General features: G+C 37.0%; 1 protein-coding gene across 9 annotated transcripts in view; it reads right to left on the bottom strand.

The window, feature by feature from the left end:
- Positions 1 to 19,986, bottom strand: part of LOC120860498 (AT-rich interactive domain-containing protein 4B) — a 139,096-nt gene that overhangs the window by 64,765 nt on the left and 54,345 nt on the right. For all 9 annotated transcript variants that reach the window (XM_040236323.1, XM_040236327.1, XM_040236326.1 and 6 more), the window contains exons 3-7: positions 19,481 to 19,591; positions 16,902 to 16,967; positions 10,414 to 10,504; positions 8,881 to 8,960; positions 3,803 to 3,894 (exon numbers count right to left, since the gene is read on the bottom strand). In XM_040236323.1, the coding sequence (XP_040092257.1) occupies positions 3,803 to 3,894; positions 8,881 to 8,960; positions 10,414 to 10,504; positions 16,902 to 16,967; positions 19,481 to 19,591 (440 nt within the window). The remainder of the gene's footprint in view (positions 1 to 3,802; positions 3,895 to 8,880; positions 8,961 to 10,413; positions 10,505 to 16,901; positions 16,968 to 19,480; positions 19,592 to 19,986) is intronic.

Raw genomic sequence — 19,986 nt, 5'->3', positions numbered from 1 at the left:
AGCATCAATTCTTCAGCACTTTCTCACATCCATACATGACCACAGGAAAAACCATAGCCTTGACTAGATGGACATTAGTTGGCAAAGTAATGTCTCTGCTTTTCAATATGCTATCTAGGTTGGTCATAACTTTTCTTCCAAGGAGTAAGTGTCTTTTAATTTCATGGCTGCAATCACCATCTGCAGTGATTTTGGAGGCCCCCAAAATAAAGTCTGCCACTGTTTCCACTGTTTCCCCATCTGTTTCCCATGAAGTGATGGGAGCAGATGCCATGATCTTCCTTTTCTGAATGTTGAGCTTTAAGCCAACCTTTTCACTCCCCTCTTTCACTTTCATCAAGAGGCTTTTTAGTTCCTCTTCACTTTCTGCCATAAGGGTGGTGTCATCTGCATATCTGAGGTGATTGATATTTCTCCCAGCAATCTTGATTCCAGCTTGTGTTTCTTCCAGCCCAGCGTTTCTCATGATGTACTCTGCATATAAGTTAAATAAGCAGGGTGACAATATACAGCCTTGATGTACTCCTTTTCCTATTTGGAACCAGTCTGTTGTTCCATGTCCAGTTCTAACTGTTGCTTCCTGGCCTGCATACAGATTTCTCAAGAGTCACTTAGTTGTGTCCAACTCTTTATGACTCCATGGACTGTAGCTGACCAGGCTCCTCTCATGGGATTCTCCAAGCAAGAATAGTGGAGTCGGTTGCCATTTCCTTTTCCAGGGGATCTTCCCGACCCAGGGATCAAACCTGGGTCTCCTGTGTTGCAGGCGGATTCTTTACCATCTGAGATACAGGGAAGTCTTACTGATTACTAAGTGATTATTATTAGTAATAGTAATTTATATAAACCTTTTAAGGATATGAATTCATTTCACCTTTGAAACAACTCTACGGGCTTCCCTGATGGCTCAGTCTACACTGCATACAGTCTACCTGAAGTGCAGAAGATCTGGGTTAGATCCCCAGGTTGGGAAGATCCCCTGGGAAAGGAAATGGCAACCCACTCCAGTATTCTTGCCTGGAAAATCCCATGGATGGAGGAGCCTGCCAGGCTACAGTCCATGGGGTCGCAAACAGTTGCACATGACTGAGTGACTTCACTTTCTTTCAAACTGAACTCTTAAAGAGACAGGGAATACTATTACCTCAATTTTACAGATGAGAAAATTGAGGTATGAAAAGACTGAGCATGCTGCCCAAAGTCACAAAGCAAGGAAGTGGCAGAAGCAGGATTCAAACCCATGCTACTGTGCTTCACTGTTCACACTTAAGATCTCTGTTTTTTTTTTGGCCACACCTCGAGACATGCTGGATCTCAGTTCCCTGACCAGGCATTGAACCCTTGCCCCGTCCAGTGGAAGTATGGAGTCTTAACCACTGGACTAACAGGAAAGTTTCCACTGTTCACACTCTCAACTCAGCCACACTTCCACTCTTAAGAGCTAGAAAAGTGGAAAATCTTTGCTAATAAAAGTAATTTTACATTAAATACACCCACACCTCACTATTTCAACATCATCAATCACAATTAAGAGTTGACTCTAAAGCTATGGGAAGAATATAATGATCAATGATAGATAAAATTTTAATTCACAATTGAAATTTTTAATTTTCAAATGGATATCAAAATATTTAACTTGTAAGTGCTTCAGTGAATATGTTATGGCAAATAATGGCCCTCTGAAAACAGTATTAGATCACAATAACATTTATTAATCACAACAGGACTCTTCTAAACTGATAATGTCATTGTACATTTTTTACTTGTTTTTTTCTTTCTGGCTAGAATACTCAAATTTTAAATGTTACACAAAGAAGAGTAAATAATAATCACAACCTCAGTATCCTAAAAATAATCAAGTCACCAGCAAGCTACATCACAAGTGAGAGAAACTGTCACCTATTAATTAAGAAAACATTTTCTAAAAGATTCAAAGAAGGAAGAAAAAGAAATGCATGGTCCAAACATTAGCAGCAATATAATCAATATTAAATATTTTTTCAATGCAAGGATTTGTCTTTTCATTCCCTCCCTCAAATGAGTCCTTATTCATTTCCTGTTAAAATTTATTTGGAAAATTAACTGTGATACTCTAAACAAGAAAGAGTCTGAATGGGAAAAGGACTATGCCACATGGGAGAGTTCAAGTCCTGGTCCTTTCCTTCCTGTGTTTCTTGGATTAGTTACTGTCTCGGAGACCAACTTCCCCAATTCTTAATAGGGATAAAAATAATACCTACCTTTATGAGTTCGCTATCAGGCTGAAACTAAGCTATATGAGAGAGCATGTTTACCTAATTTTTATTGTCAAAGCTTAGTCACTATTAGATTTAATACCTGACTCTATTTTGAATGAAAGCATTCACTTCCATTTAAAAGTTTCTATAATTCAACTAAATATTGTCCGTACCTACTCTGATAATACTTAGCTCAGGCACATTAATATTTTAAAAAATTTGTCCAAGTAAAATATTCAAAACTGTTTTTAAACAATTTAACCTCCAATAGAATAAATTAAAAACTACTTTTTACTGCCGCATCCTTTCCCATTTTCTTCTGCAGAGACAACTGCTTTTAATTTCAACTCTTTCAGCTCTGACAGTTAAAACCTCATTGGTAAGATTCTTACACCACTATATTTATCTATTTAAGATGCTATTCTATCGATTTCCCATTGTTATAAGGACTTGACTTTTATATTTAAGTAACTTCTCTACCCTCCATCCTACTAATGCAGTGTTTCTAATATAATTTTTTGAGAGGAGTAACTAAATGCCTTTGCTATTTTTTCCCATCTGTTACCACTGTTATCTTTAATTTCCCCCTAATGTTCCATCATACGTGATAACAAGTCCTCCCTTTAATAGCAATTTTCCTTTCTCCACTCTCCAGTCTACTGATGACTGGCACCTAGTGTTATCACTGAGAAGTCTGATGCCTGCCATTCTGCTTCTCAGTCCTTAGCAATAAACTGTTTTTTCTTTCTGGAACTGTTAGAAGATTGTTTATCTCTGATGACTTGAAGTTTCATGACTCCTTGATCTGGTGATCCCTTTTAATTTAAAGCCTTTAAGAGCCTAAGCATATTTCATCAAAGGTAATTTGTTAAATATGTATAGTATGTGTCACAACAGTAAGAAGACATAAAAACAAGTAAGATAGTTCGGTTGCCAGGAGGATTTAAATTATCAGGAAGCAAAAACAAAGATGACAATGATAGGAACAGGTGGAATACTGTCTATGACATTAGATAAACCCAAAGAATTTAGAGGGTTCAGCGGAGAAGAAAACACGTCTGTCAGCCCACGGGTCAAACCCAGGCCTCCCGCACTGTAGGCGGATTCTTACCAGCTGAGCCACCAGGGAAGCCCAAGGAAAGAGAGGGGAGGCACAAAACGGTTCACAGAAAGGTTGGGCATCTCTGGCTGAGAACTGAAGAATGAGTGAGCCAGTGGCATGGAAGGGTGGCATTTAAGACAGGAAAAAAACAGCATGAATAAAAAACACAGTATCAGGAAAACAGAGGGTGTATTACTCAGGATACTCAGGAAATATTGACTAAATCCATTTTGACCCTGGCATAAGATACATGTAAGGAGAGCTGGGAGGCAGATAAATAATATAGCTAAGGCTGACTGAGCATGGAGAACCGCAAGCACCCATGCTAAGGAGAGTCTGAAGTTACTTTTAGATTCAGTTAGCAGTTAAATTTAAAATTACAAGTTAAAATTAACAACTATAAAACAACACTAGAAGGAGAAATGAATTCAGGTTCAACTAACAGTTATGAAAATGGACTTACATATGATTAGATCTTCTTCCTCTATTTGTTTTCTTTCCTATGACGGGAGTGCCAAAATGTTCAGGGTTGGTGAGTGGGAGCTGGTCTAATGTCTGTGGGTAGGAACATAAACCCATCAAAAGTTATTAAGTTGCAAGTTCTTTTTTTCCTGTTTAAATCAAATCAATTTAAAAATATCCTTAGATTTTTAGATTTAAAACTTCCCAAGGGAGACAAAAATACAACTTTCCTAAAGATTAAAAACTTTCACTTCAAAGAATTATTAGAAGATGAATGAGCTCACAACTGGAAAAAAGTGAAAAGAAATTCAGTGTTCTCTCTAGATAATTTCATCATCTACTTGAGGGTTGACAGACTTCTAAGAGTGATTAAAATATAAAACAAAACAAATACAGCTCAGTGGAAACACAGATTTGAGAGATGAGAAATCTATGTGTAAGTACCTAATCCCTAGATTGAGGCCAACTGTATCTCAAAATTTTCTTTGCATATAGGGAATTATAATCTACAAAACAGAATTCTTAATAAGTAATGGAAACTAAATTATCAGGATAACTATCAACTGCCTGAAAAAAGGGCTTCAGACAGGCAACCTTATGACTCTGCAAACATTTTCTGTAACAACCCCCAACCTACACCCCAATCCCCCTGTACTTAGTAGGATCTTATTTCCCAAATCAGGGATCAAACGCAGGCCCTGGCAGTGAAAGCACCAAGTCCTAATCACTGGACCTCCAGGGAATTCCTGCAATAAATCCTACTTTTAAAGAAAATGTAAAAATTAGTTTTTCTAAAGTTAGTACTTTTATTTTCCCTTTCTTTTTAATACAGCAACATCCAATACTTGCTATGAAGACAACAATCAGTAAGTGAACATTTCCTTCTTGTTATCAACTGGCAATTCATGTCTCTTACCTTGCCCAAAAAAAAACACTGATTTCCAGGGAAGGAACTGGTTGTTGGTTAAAAGCACAGTGAAAAAAGGGATTTTGAAATTCCTTCGTTTCTCCATATCAGAGACTTCTTGGATTGTTTTGTGCCATTAATTCCTTAAAAGGTTTCTATATCTAAAAAGTTAAAGTATCAATCTGAAGATGCTATCCCAACTGACTTAATTCTCTGAGTATCACTTTGATAATAATCAAACTTTTTTAGCATCTTAAAGATTTTCCAGTTACTGTTCCTTTTATCCCTCCAATAGAATCATTGCTATTTCAGATACTTTTATGAACACAAGGGGAACAAAAGATCCCAGGAAAACTGTCAAAGTAGAAGTGAGGGCAAGGAACTAGTTATGATAAAAAACATCTCAAAGTTACAAACAAGAATGTTATATGAAAGGGTGTCCATTACTTTAAAGATCAGATATTTAAATATAAACTAATGCCAATATTTAAAAGAAAAAATTTAACTTTTATTCTTAAAACTGGATAATTTTGTTGAAACAGTGTACTAAAACATGAAAGAAGGAGGCATATTAATTTATTTTACATAATTTGTTAGAATATGTAAATATGTTTAAGGTACACACACATACACGTGATAGTTGCTCAGTTGTGTCCAACTCTTTGTGACCCTGTGGACTATAGCCTGCTACACACACACACACACACACACACACACACACACGTCTAACAATGAAGAATACAGTATAGGAAAAAGGCACTAGCCATTAAATAAAAACTGATTCCTTGATATGACTGACAAAAATCATAACTTTTATATGGCTAAAACTATAAATCTTTCAAATGTAGCTTGTAAGTTGGGCATTTAAAAAAATATTTGAAGGCAAAAGCTTGCCCAAATACAATAATATGCCAGACAAATCTTTTCAGAAGTAACCCGTCATTAACTCCTAATTATACTTCCCAAGTGTGAATATTTCAAAGCACTCTGTTTGGTAAATAGGAAAAATAAATTATTTTGGCTCAGTTTCTCCTAAGCTAACAAAAGAATTAAATGCCCCTCCCCTAAGATTAAGGCCACTCTCTTAAAGGTAGAGAAAGATCCCCTGGAGAAGGGAAAGGCTATCCACTCCAGTATTCTGACCTGAAGAATTCCACAAACTGTATAGGCCATGGGGTAGCAAAGAGCTGGAAACCACTGAGCAACTTTAACTAGCAGCTTTCTATTTTATTTCTATTTTAAGTACTGGCTAGTTATTCTACTTGGTTTAAGAAAGAAAATATCCAGAATTTCTGAAAAGTTATCTAGGAATCACATATAGGAATTCCCAAATAAACCACAATCCTTCCCTAGTATTGAGAAAAGAATTAGAACAATAAGAAGCAATTGTCTTATTGCTAAAAGCAGGCCTGTGTCCCTGGCCTCAATCCTGGAAAGCCGGAGCACTTTTATTTCACTTCACAGAAAAGAGTAAAGGATAGTCAGAGTTAAGAGGGCTTGTCTGGTAGCTCAGTAGTAAAGAATCTGCCTGCCTATGTAGGAGACGTGGGTTCGATCCCGGGTCAGGAACTGGAGAAGGAAATGGCTACCCACTCCAGTATTCTTGCCTGGAAAATTCCATACACAGAGGAGCCTGGCAGGCTACAGTCCATGGGGTAGCAAAAGAGTCAGACACGACTTCAGTTCAGTCATCCAGTAGTGTCCGACTCTGCGACCCCATGGACTGCAGCACACCAGGCTTCCCTGTCCATCACCAACTCCCCAAGCTTGCCCAAGCTCATGTCCATTGAGTCGGTGATGCCATCCAACCATCTCATCCTCTGTCGTCCCCTTCTTCTCCTGCCTTCAGACATGTCTTAGCAACTAAACAACTATAACAAATACTTGTAGAGCAAAACCAGAGACTCCTGGCTGTATTAAAGGCTGAAGAAAATTCCACAGGCCTAGGGGAAACATGCTGATAGCCCTGTTATCTAACATGCTGCAGGAACTATGGAGCTGGGATTTCATCTAAACTTTCTTCAGCGTTTTCAACTGCATGTAGTAACTGCACAAAGAGAATGCCAGCTGATAAAACTACTTTGGAATATTATTCAAATTACCACTCTAACAGATGCCAAGGATAAATCCCATGTCTATCTAGCTTATCCATGTACCTAGTACAGCACCTGCATATGGCAATGGGTAAGGAACAATATACCAATATTCTAATATCCTCTAGCAAAACATGAAATTTAGCATGTAGAGATACACAGAGTAAAATTGATCCCTCCTGAAATTAAGGTGGATACACTGAGCTACTAGATATCACTGCTTTGGCCTTCATACCACAACTATCTTATAAACTATCCCAATTTAAAATTCTCCTGGCAAAGACAAAATTAGTTCCTTAAGATACTTCACTGAAATAAATAAATAAGACATATACATATCTTCACTTAGAGGTGAAAAATCAAGTGTTCACGTTCTCATACTCATTAACCCACTATAATTACCACATATTCTAAGGAAAATGAAATTATTTCTAAGAACTCCATAAACTCAGAATTCTGTTAATGTCATCAGTGAAAGAAGCCAAATTTACTGTACTTGTCCCAAAGTTACATATATTTCCTATCTTTAAACCTTAACAATTAATTCACCAAATGGTTAGTGAAGGCTTTTGTGTAGAAAACACTACTAGGAAAAGGAGAGTTCATCAAAATGACAAAAATTTGGCTATTCCACCAAAACAGCTTACAATTTTAAAGAGGAAATGATAAACGTTAACAAAAAAAGACCATAAAAAAAAAGTAAGCAAAGTGGAAAAGGATCAAAGGATACTGAGATCAAATTTGGTTAGAGAGCTCATGAAAGACATCATGAAGGAGGAAGCATTTCTCACGGTCTTGAGAGGAATGGGGCTCAGAAGAAGCAAAGAAAAGGAAGTATGAACCATAATCTGAAAGTCTTACAAAGGAGAAGTACAGGGAAATAATGAAGCATGAGACTGAAACGGTAGGCCAGAATTACTACAGAGAATCTGTCCCAAATTCGGAATTGAAATGGGAAGTCAAGCATTTAAGGGAAAGGAAAAATAACAACAACAAAAAATAACGTCTAATAATTTAACAGAAATATTAAAATTCTCCACAATAACATCATTCTAAATAGTTATTAGAAAAAAGAAATCTTGGTTTGGTCACACTGTATATTAACTAATATTTATAGTGTTATAGAATATAACACAATTTGTAACAATGTGCCCATTAAAAAAATTTTGAATTGCAAGTTATTGATTTTCAAAACTGTGTGAAGCCTGCAGGCTTATTAAAACATCTTTCAATTTTAGAGCATGATTTTGGTACTAGGAAGTGCTGGTTTGAGAAATGGTTCTGACCATCAATTTCATCAACTGTAAGCTAAAAATAAGGACTGTATCTCTTTCATAATGCTGTAAATTTGAGGACATATGCAAAGCACTAAGCAAAGTCCCTGGCAGATATGGGCACTTCAGTTATTCATCCAACTAACATTTATTCAGCTCCTGCTCTGTGCCAGGCACTGCTGCAGGAACTGGGAAAGACACACAAAATCTCTGCCACTGAGACACACTGTAGTGAGGAAGGCAGACAATAAATAAGCACATAAACACAGTGGTGAGAAAGATATGTGCTATGAAGAAAATTAAATTAACCTAAGGAGATTATGAGGAATGGAAGTGTCCATTTTAGAAAGGGCAGCCAGGCAAGCCTTCTCCAAAGAAAGGCTATAATAAAAGTCAGCTGCTGGCAGCAGCAGTAGTTAGGAGGTGTTTGCAGTAGTTAGAGTAGTTAGGAGGTTCCTTTAGCAATGATGATGGGGTTCAAATAGGTTACAAATGAGGAAACTCTATTCTATAATTATTTATAAATTAAAGGACTCTATATGAAAGTCGCCTAAGGATAATGAACAATTTCACTGTGTTTTCTTCATGGACAAATGCTAATTGCTAAAATACATTTTTAAAAAAAGAGCATATAGAACCTGATAACTCAAACACAAGACCTTAAAGTTTTCTCAGACTACATGCTAATACTTTTATATATTAATGAATTTTCCTGATTAACAAGTAAGTTGCTTGAATAAGAAAGCAAAACTTTGCCACCCCCAATACAAAATACGACATGTTTGTTCATTAAGTGATTACTTACTTCACTCTCAGCAAAATGCCTCTCTCCTTTCAGGCACAGTGAAGATCGTCTCAACGTTTTCTCATCACCATCATCAAAAACTGCGAGAAGTGGTAGAAAAGGAAACTACTGAAGGGATTTTCAAAGATTAACAAAATGACATAAGTTATCATTTAATTTTATCAGTGTAAAGAGAGCTACTGCTTTAAAAGATTAGATGTGACATAACTATACATTTTAAGTTTTCTAACAAACAACTTCAAATGCAGAGTATCTTATCCAATTTCTTGGGGGAAAAAATAATATAATGAAAACATCTTCCCTGGTACAGAAAACACCAAATGAAAAGAAGTTAGTATTTCAGAAAGAAAACTTTTAAATGCTGATTAACCCTTCTCAATAGTGTAGAGAAAAAGCAAGCTTTTCTACCGGTAAATGCTAACAAATTTAAGAAACAAAAAACAAGAGTATAAATTTATATATTCAGACTGCCCCTATAAATTACTCTAATCTCAATCTCAGCACTACTAACATTTGGGGCCAGATGAAGCAGGAAAGCCTTCTTAAACAAGATTCAAACTAAAATTACAAAGGAAAAGGCAACCACAGGAAAACTGACTATCATATGAAAACTGACAGCAGAGGAAAGAGAAAAGCAATAGAAGAATACTTGCAACTGAAGAGGAAAAGGTTTAACAATCCCTTTGTATATATATTTAAATATATAAACTCATATCCTAAAAATAAGATGATAACCTTTCCAAGAGGAAAAGATGGGACTGGGAAGACACTATACGTTGGCAATTCAAAAGAAGAGAAAATACAACAGAAATAATGTTCCTTTCAATAAATATATGAAAATATGTCCAATCTCACTACTAATCATGGTAGAAGCAAATTAAAACAAAATTGAGATACTGTTTTGCGTCCAGATGGGCACAAATTTAAAAATACTAGTAACATCAAATTTGACAAGGGTTGGGAAAACAAGTACATTCATACACTACTGTTTATGGGAGTGTAAATTAATAGTCTTTTAGGAAAGTGGTTTTCATAACTTACTAAAGTTTTAAAATGACATTTCCCTTCAATCTATGCCTAGTTCTCAATGCACACACTAGGGAAATACTACAATAATGTCCATGTACAAAAGACATCCAATTCATAATATAGTAATTTACTATATAACACCAAGAAAATTGGCAACATCATCAGCATGAATATTAGTTTAAAAAATTTATCTGTTGCATGACAACATGAATTTACTGAACGCTATTGAAATGCACACTCAAAAATGGTTAAGATGAAAAAAATACTCTAAAATACACTTTGAAATGAAAAGCTAGAAATCCACTGTATAATATATACACTAAGTTCAAATTATACATTATGTACATATTTATGAAATAAAGTTTTTAAAGATCTGGAAAGATAAAAACTATTAACAGTAGTAACAACTATGGCAACTAAGAGAGGAAGTAAATCAAGAGAAAACTCTGCCTTATTTGTATTATCACTGAAAATACATTTTAAGAAGAATATGTATTCCCTTACCTACAGTGTACCAACTAGCATCTGTTAACTTATTGATTACAGCTTCCTGATATGCACCATCAAGATTCTTCACTTCCACAATAGCCCCAACCTAAAGTATTAAAAAAAAAAAGTTAGAAAAACTTAAGAGAAATGAACAAACTAAAAACTGGCTTTTTTTTTGACAAATTGATTTCGTGATGGTGAAGAATAAAGTAACTACTGATTTGTCTTAAAGTGCCAGCAATTTTACTCACGATTGTTCCTGTATCATCAGTGAAAATATCAACATAATGAAAAAAGCAAATAATATCTAAGTATTATTATGAAAATATATAGCTTTGTCCTTACAATCTCTCTGAGGGAACTCTCACGGGTCTGGGGATCCCTATCTAGGAAATTGCGTATCTTCACCTCATATTACAACTCTTCTTTAAAAGATACTGGGGAGAAATTAACAAGTAATTCTGAGGTTCTCCTTAAGTTACAGTGTACCAATAATGAAAATTATTCGAAATATTTTCACCTGATCAAGAAAATGCTGATAATTTATATGGTTTATAAATGTATATGGTGTTTATAAGTATGTGTGTGTGTGTGTGTACACAGCAAAAGAAATTGTCAACAATTTGAAAAGGCTACCTACAAAATGGGAGAAAATACATTTGCAAATCACATATCTGGTAAGGAGTTAAAAACCAAAATATATTAAGAATTCATACAATGTAACAAAATAAAGAAGAATCAAACAATCCAATTGAAAAATCGGCAAAGGTTCTCATTCCATACACAAAAATAAACTCAAAATGGATTAAAGACTTGCATGTAGAACTGGAAACCATAAGCCTGCTAGAAGGAAACATACACAGAGCACTCTTGGACATAAAACGCAGCAGTAAGTTTTTTCGGATCGGTCTTCCAGATCCAAAAGGAAGCAGAAGCAAAAATGAATAAATGGGACCTAATTAAACTTAAAAGCTTTTGCATAGTAAAGGAAATCATTGACAAAACAAAAATAGAATCTACTGAATGGGAGAAAATATTTGCAAATGATGCAAATGACAAGGAGTTAAAACCTAAAATATATAAACAGCTCACAAAATTAATATCCAGAAAAGCAAAAAGCTCCATTTAAAAAACGAGCAGAAGGCCTGAACAGACATTTTTCCAAGATGACATACAGACAGCAAACAGGTACATGGAAATATGCTCAGTATCACTAATCAACAGAGAAATGCAAATTAAACCAACAATTAGGTTTCTCCTGACACCTACTGAGAATGGCTTATTATCATCAGAAGACAAGAAATAAAAGTGCTGACCAGGATGTGGAGAAGGAAGCCTTTGTGCACCACTGGTTGGGACGTAAACTGTTACAGCACTATGGAAAGCAGAATAGAGGGTCTTCAAAAAGATAAACCGACAACTATCATATAATCCAATAATTTCACTAATGGATATTTATCTGAAGGAAATGAAAACACTAATTTGAAAGGATATATGCACCCCCCAAGTTCACTGAACCATTATTTACAATAGCAAAGATATGAAAAGATGCTGAGTATCCATCAATGGATGCTAAAGATATGTGTGTGCGCGCACACATGCTCACATAAATCAGCCACTAAAAAGAATGAAATCTTGTCATCTGCAACAACATGGGCAGTCACTGAGGGCATTATGCCACGTGAAATTAGTCATACAGAAAAAGACAATTAGCACATGATATCACTTATATGTGAAGTCTAAAAAACAAAACAAACAAAAAGCCAACTTTATAAGACACAGAGAATAAGATCGAAAATAGAGGCTAACTCTTAAAAGTCCTCACCCCAAGAAAAAATTTTTTACAACTGTGTGTGCTGAGTTGCTTCATACAGTGGTGCCCAACTCTTTGTGACCCGATTGACTGTAGCCCTCCAGGCTCCTCTGTCCATGGAATTCTCCAGGCAAGAACACTGGACTGGGTTGCTATGCCCTCCTCCAGGGCATCTTCTCCACCCAGGGATCGAACCCGAGACTCCGTCTCCTGCACTGGCAGGTGGATTCTCTACCACTAGCACCACCTGGGAAGCCCCTCTGCAACCACGTATGGTGACAAATGCCAACTTGGTGATCCATAAATATTGAACCATTATGCTGTATACTGAAACTAGTAATAATATTAGTTTCATCTCAGTTAAAAGCAAATGTATATGATCTTTACAGTGATAACTAAACTTGTTTAGAGAAGACAGTGTCAGCCCCACATGATGCCCAAAAAAGGGAAGCAAACTCTTCTCTCTCTCTCTTCTAGTTCCCAAACCAGAGATGAAGCACAGGCCTCCTGGAGTACAAGTGCACAGTCCCAACCACTGGACCACCAGAGACTACCGTCAATAAATATATGGTGCATTTTTTAAAATATAATACTCAAATGTTCCAGTATTATTTTCATGTCAACTCACTGAAAATATACTGAAATCAAATAACCACAAATAAATAGGAACTTTATTTTCTCTAGGAGAAACATTTATCCAAATGTTAATACTCTCTATCAGCTGATAGAAAGCTACAAAGTATATTAGGAAACAACTGAAAATCTACATACAAAAAAAAATCCATAAGCAAGAGAAATATTTCAACAATTTTGAGACTGTAATTTAATACACTTCTCTATGTCAAATTCAAAATGATCACAAGCCTAATCAAAACCAAAGAAAATTTTAATAAGACAAATCAAACAAGCAAAATAAACCAACTATGCCACAATCAAACAGGCTTAACCAAAAGGAAAGATGTCTTGAGGATTCAAATTGTCTTTCCTATCCCTGCAACACTGAGCATTTTTTGTTAACTGGTAGCAGCTAGCATGTGCCAGGTAAATAAGGTAGTCAGGCAGTGAAGAGCTAGCTGGTGTGCTCATAGGGCAAAAATACAAATAAGGCATAGAGATGCATGTCTTCTGATCATCCAGGGGGCACAATGCTTCAAAACTACAGGCTATGAGTTCATGAGAATTTTTATTTTTGCCATCCCATTACTGGCTGTAAGACCTTGGGCCAGATTACTTTACCTTCCATCCCCCCCAACTTCCTCATCTCTAAAGAGTTGTTATGAGGATTATATAAAATACTATGTGCAGAGGAATTAGCACAGTACTAACACATACTAAATGCTAAATAAATAGCAGTTAACATCAAATTGTGTGTGTGTGTTAGTCGCTCAGTTATGTCTGAATCTTTGTGACCCCATGGACTGTAGCCCCTCCAGGCTCCTCTGTCCACGGAATTCTCCAGTCAAGAGTACTGGAGTGGGTTGCCATTTCCTTCTCCAGGGGATCTTCCTAACCCAGGGATCGAACCACGTCTTCTCTGCAGAGATTCCTTACCATCTAAGCCACCAGGAAAGCCCAACATCAAATTATACATGCACATGTTTTTGTCCTCTTATCCCTACAAGTGATACACATGCGCATGCAACATTAAAGAGGACACCTATAAAACAGAACAAGAGGGAAATAAGTTTCATAAGGCAATACTAAAAACTCACAAGGTTTAGTCTCCCACGTGCACATGTGCTCAGTCATGTCTGACTCTGTGACCCCACGGACTGCAATTAACCGGGCTCCACTGTCAGTGGAATTTTCCAGGCAAGAATGCTGGAGTGGGTTGCCATTTCCTACTCTAGGGGATCTATCTTCCCAACGCATGGATCAAAGCCACATCTCTTGCATTGGCAGGCAGGTTCTTTACCACTAGTGCTATTTGGGAAGCTCTAAGTCTTCCACAGTGTCTACTATACATGAAAGGTACTAATGCCCTGGGGATTCAATTAAAAGTTTTCAAATCAACCACCAACAAAAATTGGCAGATAAAGACATCTATCAAATTCTCTGAAAAGTACTGTTTCATTAGGAAAGGAATTTTCTTGCATCTACAAATGTTTCTTCAATTATGTTAGCATTTCTTAAAATTTGCCCAGCTAGGCCAATGTCTGTTTCAGACATTCAAAAGGGCCAAACAGCACATAGTGGCTACCTACATATTTCCTTTAAGCCTGCTCACTAGTGGAAGGTAAGTGAAGTGAACTTGCTCAGTTGTGTCCGACTCTCTGCAACCCTATGGACTGTAGCCTACCAGGCTTCTCCATCCATGGGATTTTCCAGGCAAGAGTACCAGAGTGGGTCACCTTTTCCTTCTCCAGAGGATCTTCCCGACCCAGGGATAGAACCCAAGTCTCCCGCATTACAGGCAGATGCTTTACCCTCTGAACTACCATTGGAAAGTAAAAGTGAAGTGAAGTGAGGTCACTCAGTCGTGTCCAACTCTTTGTAACCCTGTGGACTGTAGCCTGCCAGGTCCTCCGTCCAAGGGATTCTCCAGGCAAAAATACTGGAGTGGGTTGCCATTTCCTTCTCCAGGGGATCTTCCCGACCCAGGGATCGAACCCGGGTCTCCTGCACTGCAGGCAGACGCTTTACCATCTGAGTCACCGGGGAAGCCCTAGTGGAAAGTAAAGTAGCACTTAACTCATAACTGGCCAATGAAGAAAACCAATGCAAAGAACGTAGACTCTCTGTGTGTATGTATGAACATGTTTATCACTTATAAATGCCTGATGACCCTTAAGAAAGTTCATAGGCCAGCAGTTGCTTCAAAGAATTGAAAGCTCTGAAGATCTGTTTTGTTATGTTTTCTTTTCTCACTTTTCACATCATCATGGAACTCAATATCACTCGATCGCTCGTTTACCACTTAATATTTCTGGAAATTCCACCCTTTTAGTAAGTGAAACATGGTGAGACTAAAACAGATGAGTGAATAAAAAGCAATCAATCTTTCCCTGATGTTCAATTAAGTTCTGAACACAAGCTTTACTGTCATATAGGTTTTATGGCACATTAAGTCTATCTTTTTCCTATTTAGAGAGAATTACGCATTTAGAAAGCATCACTATGAACAAAGCTAGTGGAGGTGATGGAATTCCAGTGGAGCTATTTCAAATTCTGAAAGATGATGCTGTGAAAGTGCTGCACTCAATATGCCAGCAAATTTGGAAACTCAGCAGTGGCCACAGGACTGGAAAAGGTCAGTTTTCATTCCAATCCCAAAGAAAGGCAATGCCAAAGAATGCTCAAACTACCGCACAATTGCACTCATCTCACATGCTAGTAAAGTAATGCTCAAAATTCTCCAAGCCAGGCTTCAGCAGTACGTGAACTGTGAACTTCCAGATGTTCAAGCTGGTTTTAGAAAAGGCAGAGGAACCAGAGATCAAATTGCCAACATCTGCTGGATCATGGAAAAAGCAAGAGAGCTCCAGAAAAGCATCTATTTCTGCTTTATTGACTATGCCAAAGCCTTTGACTGTGTGGATCACAATAGACTGTGGAAAATTCTGAAAGAGATGGGAATACCAGACCACCTGACCTGTCTCTTGAGAAACCTATATGCAGGTCAGGAAGCAACAGTTAGAACTGGACATGGAACAACAAACTGGGTCCAAATAGGAAAAGGAGTACATCAAGGCTGTATATTGTCACTCTGCTTATTTAACTTATATGCAGAGTACATCATGAGAAACGGTGGGCTGGAAGAAGCACAAGCTGGAATCAAGATTGCCGGGAGAGATATCAATCACCTCAGATATGCAGATGACACCACCCTTATGGCAGAAAGTGAAGAGGAACTAAAAAGCCTCTTGATGAAAGTGATAGAGTGAAAAAGTTGGCTTAAAGCTCAACATTCAGAAAATGAAGATCATGGCATCTGGTCCCATCACTTCATGGGAAATAGATGGGAAAACAGTGGAAACAGAGTCAGACTTTATTTTGGGGGGCTCCAAAATCACTGCAGACGGTGACTGCAGCCATGAAATTAAAAGACACTTACTCCTTGGAAGGAAAGTTATGACCAACCTAGATAGCATATTCAAAAGCAGAGACATTACTTTGCCAACAAAGATCCGTCTAGTCAAGGCTATCGTTTTTCCAGTGGTCATGTATGGATGTGACAGTTGGACTGTGAAGAAAGCTGAGTACCAAAGAATTGATGCTTTTGAACTGTGGTGTTGGAGAAGACTCTTGAGAGTCCCTTGGACTGCAAGGAGATCCAACCAGTCCATCCTAAAGGAGGCCAGTCCTGGGTGTTCATTGGAAGGACTGATGCTGAAGCTGAAACTCCAGTACTATGGCCACCTCATGTGAAGAGTTGACTCACTGGAAAAGACTGATGCTGGGAGGGAATGGGGGCAGGAGGAGGAGGACAGAGGATAAGATGGCTGGATGGCATCACTGATTCGATGGACATTAGTCTGAGTAAACTCTGGGCGATGGTGATGGACAGGGAGGCCTGGCGTTCTGTGATTCATGGGGTCGCAAAGAGTCGGACACAACTGAGCAACTGAACTGAACTGAACATATTTATCAACTGAATTGCAAAGTAACCAATGAATTTTTTAAAAGATAAAGATTATTACTTCTAGTGCTTCAGTGGGAAACAGTAATTATGAATAAATAAATGAATTACCTTTAGTGGGCCCTTTATATGGTCATCTTGAACTTCCACTGTTGAAGAATCATGTCTAAATGTTACCTAGAGATTATAAATTTAATTAGCCACCAAAAAAGAAAAAAAAAGCAGCACAAGCTCATTAATGCATTAATTCTTTTTTTAAATAAGTAATCTAAACAAATGGCTGCCTAGTTTATACAAAATCTCAATCCCTAAGTAGAAACTGAAAAACTTACTATTTAACAGACAACACCCAGACTAATTTACTTGCTGATTCACTTATTATAGTTTATTCAGTACTATTAGTTATGAGTTTAATCATATAACTTGTTTTCCTAAAAAATGAGGAAAAAGGAGGTGGTGATCTTAGTTTATTAGGTGTTCTACCATTTTGTGAAGCCTTCGGTAAATAATAAGCCTTAGCGACAAACATTTGCCGAGTGTCAAGCATCAAGCTCAAGCATTGAACCTATAATCTTCACAAAAACTTTATTAGGTAGGTGTGGTTATTCTCATTTTTTTGGTAAGAAAACAGAGGAACACAAAGTGTAAGCAACTGGTCCAAGTACATGGTAGAGCTGAGATTCAAACTCAGGCCATCCGGATCCAGAACTTGCTATACTTTGTCAGTACAGACATCAGAGAATGGGACATTAGATGGTAAAATAAAGTTAAGTTAAAATAAAGGGATCAAGTTTAAATACATAATTAGTTGGTAAAAACAAAATATTTTGCAATACTCAATATAGAAAAGGTGGTTTCCCCTATATAAAACAAGAGCTTCCAAGGACTGAACCATTACTGTGGTCTTATCTGATATGTGGTAATCAGTTATGAAACAGGCTCACAAACCAGCTACGAAAGGAGCTGTCCTGTACTCACAGCATCCCATACATTTCTGTCTCACACATGGCACTACTATTCTTTATTTAAATTATGTGTTTACATATCTGTGCCATTCACTTAGACAGTAAACCATTTAGGAATTGAGAAAAGGTCTTAATACTAGAGTTTCAATACCTGATACAATGCTCAGCATGTAATAAATGCTCAATAAATAAAAACTGATAGGGAAGAAGTACATCAACAAATTGTTGAAAATGTATTAACTCTGAATCATAAACAAACTGATACAGAAATATACTACCATATCTGTTGAGAAAATCATTAGCTTTGAATTATAAACACATTTTTAGAGCAGTCTAAAGAACTAAGAACGGATTTTAGACAGCCACTACTTATAAGACACAAGGTACTCGCTGGTGCTCGGTACTATCAGCACAAGTAGTACAGGCTGCTTCCCTCCTTTCGCTGGCAGCAAGAAACGGCAGAACTGCTGTGTGTCATTCTGCAGATTCATACAGTACACAGAGACACCCAGGTGAGATTACAAATCACGGCTAAATTCCAGTGAAGCATGGTTCCTGGAGTAACACATGGGTCTTTGCCCAAAGGAACACCTTTTCTAACCAGCACAAGTTAGAAGGTGCTTATCTGGAGGCCAAGTTCTGCTGAGGAGAAGTTCCACTTCTCTCCAAAGGGAGAGATTTCTGTCTAATTCACACTAAGGTATTACATGTGCTCTCAGTAGCTCTGCCTGAAAGAGTGAGAAAACCAATTTTAAAAACTTTCTCTTCATCCAAAAGATAGTAATGGCAAAAATGAGTGCTCAGAGAACACCAGCGTGTGAAGTCAGAACAGGAAAAGGCACTACAGGAGCTTAGGCACACCAAGCATGTGAAACCTGAAGGCAGAGAGGGAGACCAGATCAGCATCCTATAGGCTTACAGTTAATTTAAAGGCCCTGTCACAATGGTTCTTAACTAGCAGTGTCAATTAGCATCACCCGTAACCTTTTTTCAACATATCCATGCATAAGGAAGGAACCAAGGCATACAAGCATGGAAGAAGCTATGACAGCTCAAGTACAACACCTCTATGGCTGTTTTACTAGTGATGTTCAAAACAATATTTTATGGGGTATCTGCTAACCTGGATTCTAAATCTCTTGAAAAGAGACAAGGTTATTCTCATATCCCCATCCTCCTTTCCACCTGCACAGTTTGCAAGTCAATAAATAATTAGCAAGATTTTCTGAAGAAAAGCAGAAGATAAGGAATCAACAACGAGATCCACTATCATCAGTTATAAACCACATCTCAGTTTCATGGTTAAAATGGGGAAGGGTCTTAAAATTTATGTACTATTCTAATTCCCATTCTGTCACTAATTTTCCAGAATGGCCCTGGACAAATCACTGACCTTTTATTGAGCCTCATTTTCCTCAGGATAAAATTAACAAATTAAACTACATGACTTCTAAGGTCCTTTCCAGTTCTAAAAGGCTAACAATACAAACATTACCATGTCTGTAGTGAAATGGCATTCAAAGTACCAATTATGATCATCTAATTTCATTCCAATTAGAACACTTAAGAATCACAAATAATGCTTTGTTTTCAGTTATTTTTACAATCTTTACTCTTAGAAACTGAACTCAACTTGCAGAAGAAAGAATTCTTAATACATTCACCAAATAAAAGTTCAGATATCAAATACTAACTATATAATTATGAAATCTACATATACTGTACCTTGACTTTGACAAGTCTTTTTGCTGTCTTGATCTTGGCTTCACAAAAGGCTCCTCTGTATTTAGCACTCACATCAGTGCCCACTGTCAAATAGGGAGGTTCATCAAGCGCCTAAAAATGCAAAAACTTATTATTAGATTTAAACTTTCAAGTTCTTTCCCCCAATCAGACTTTAGAATGGCCGATCTAATCCTGTTACAGCTATAAAAGTTATAATACATGAATGTATTGTTAACAAGAACAATCTATAAAATACTCTAACTTAAAAATAAGTAAAATATATAAGGTCTATTTACATGTACCATAATGTACATCAAAGAAGATACAAAGGCATCTTTTTTCTGTACATAAAACACACATGGTCCATGATATGAATTAGCTCAATCACAAGTATGTATCATTCTATCCACTCTTTTATTCAAATTTTCTTTACTAAATAACCACTGAAAGAAAAGGAACATCCTTAAAGCTCAAAGAAAATTTCTTTTCATATTTAGGCTATTATC

The sequence above is a fragment of the Oryx dammah genome, unplaced genomic scaffold (assembly GCF_014754425.2).
Source record: "Oryx dammah isolate SB20612 unplaced genomic scaffold, SCBI_Odam_1.1 HiC_scaffold_11077, whole genome shotgun sequence".
Classification (NCBI taxonomy): Eukaryota; Metazoa; Chordata; class Mammalia; order Artiodactyla; family Bovidae; genus Oryx; species Oryx dammah.
Note: the sequence above shows the minus strand (reverse complement) of the source record. Positions and strands in the feature narration are given on the sequence as shown.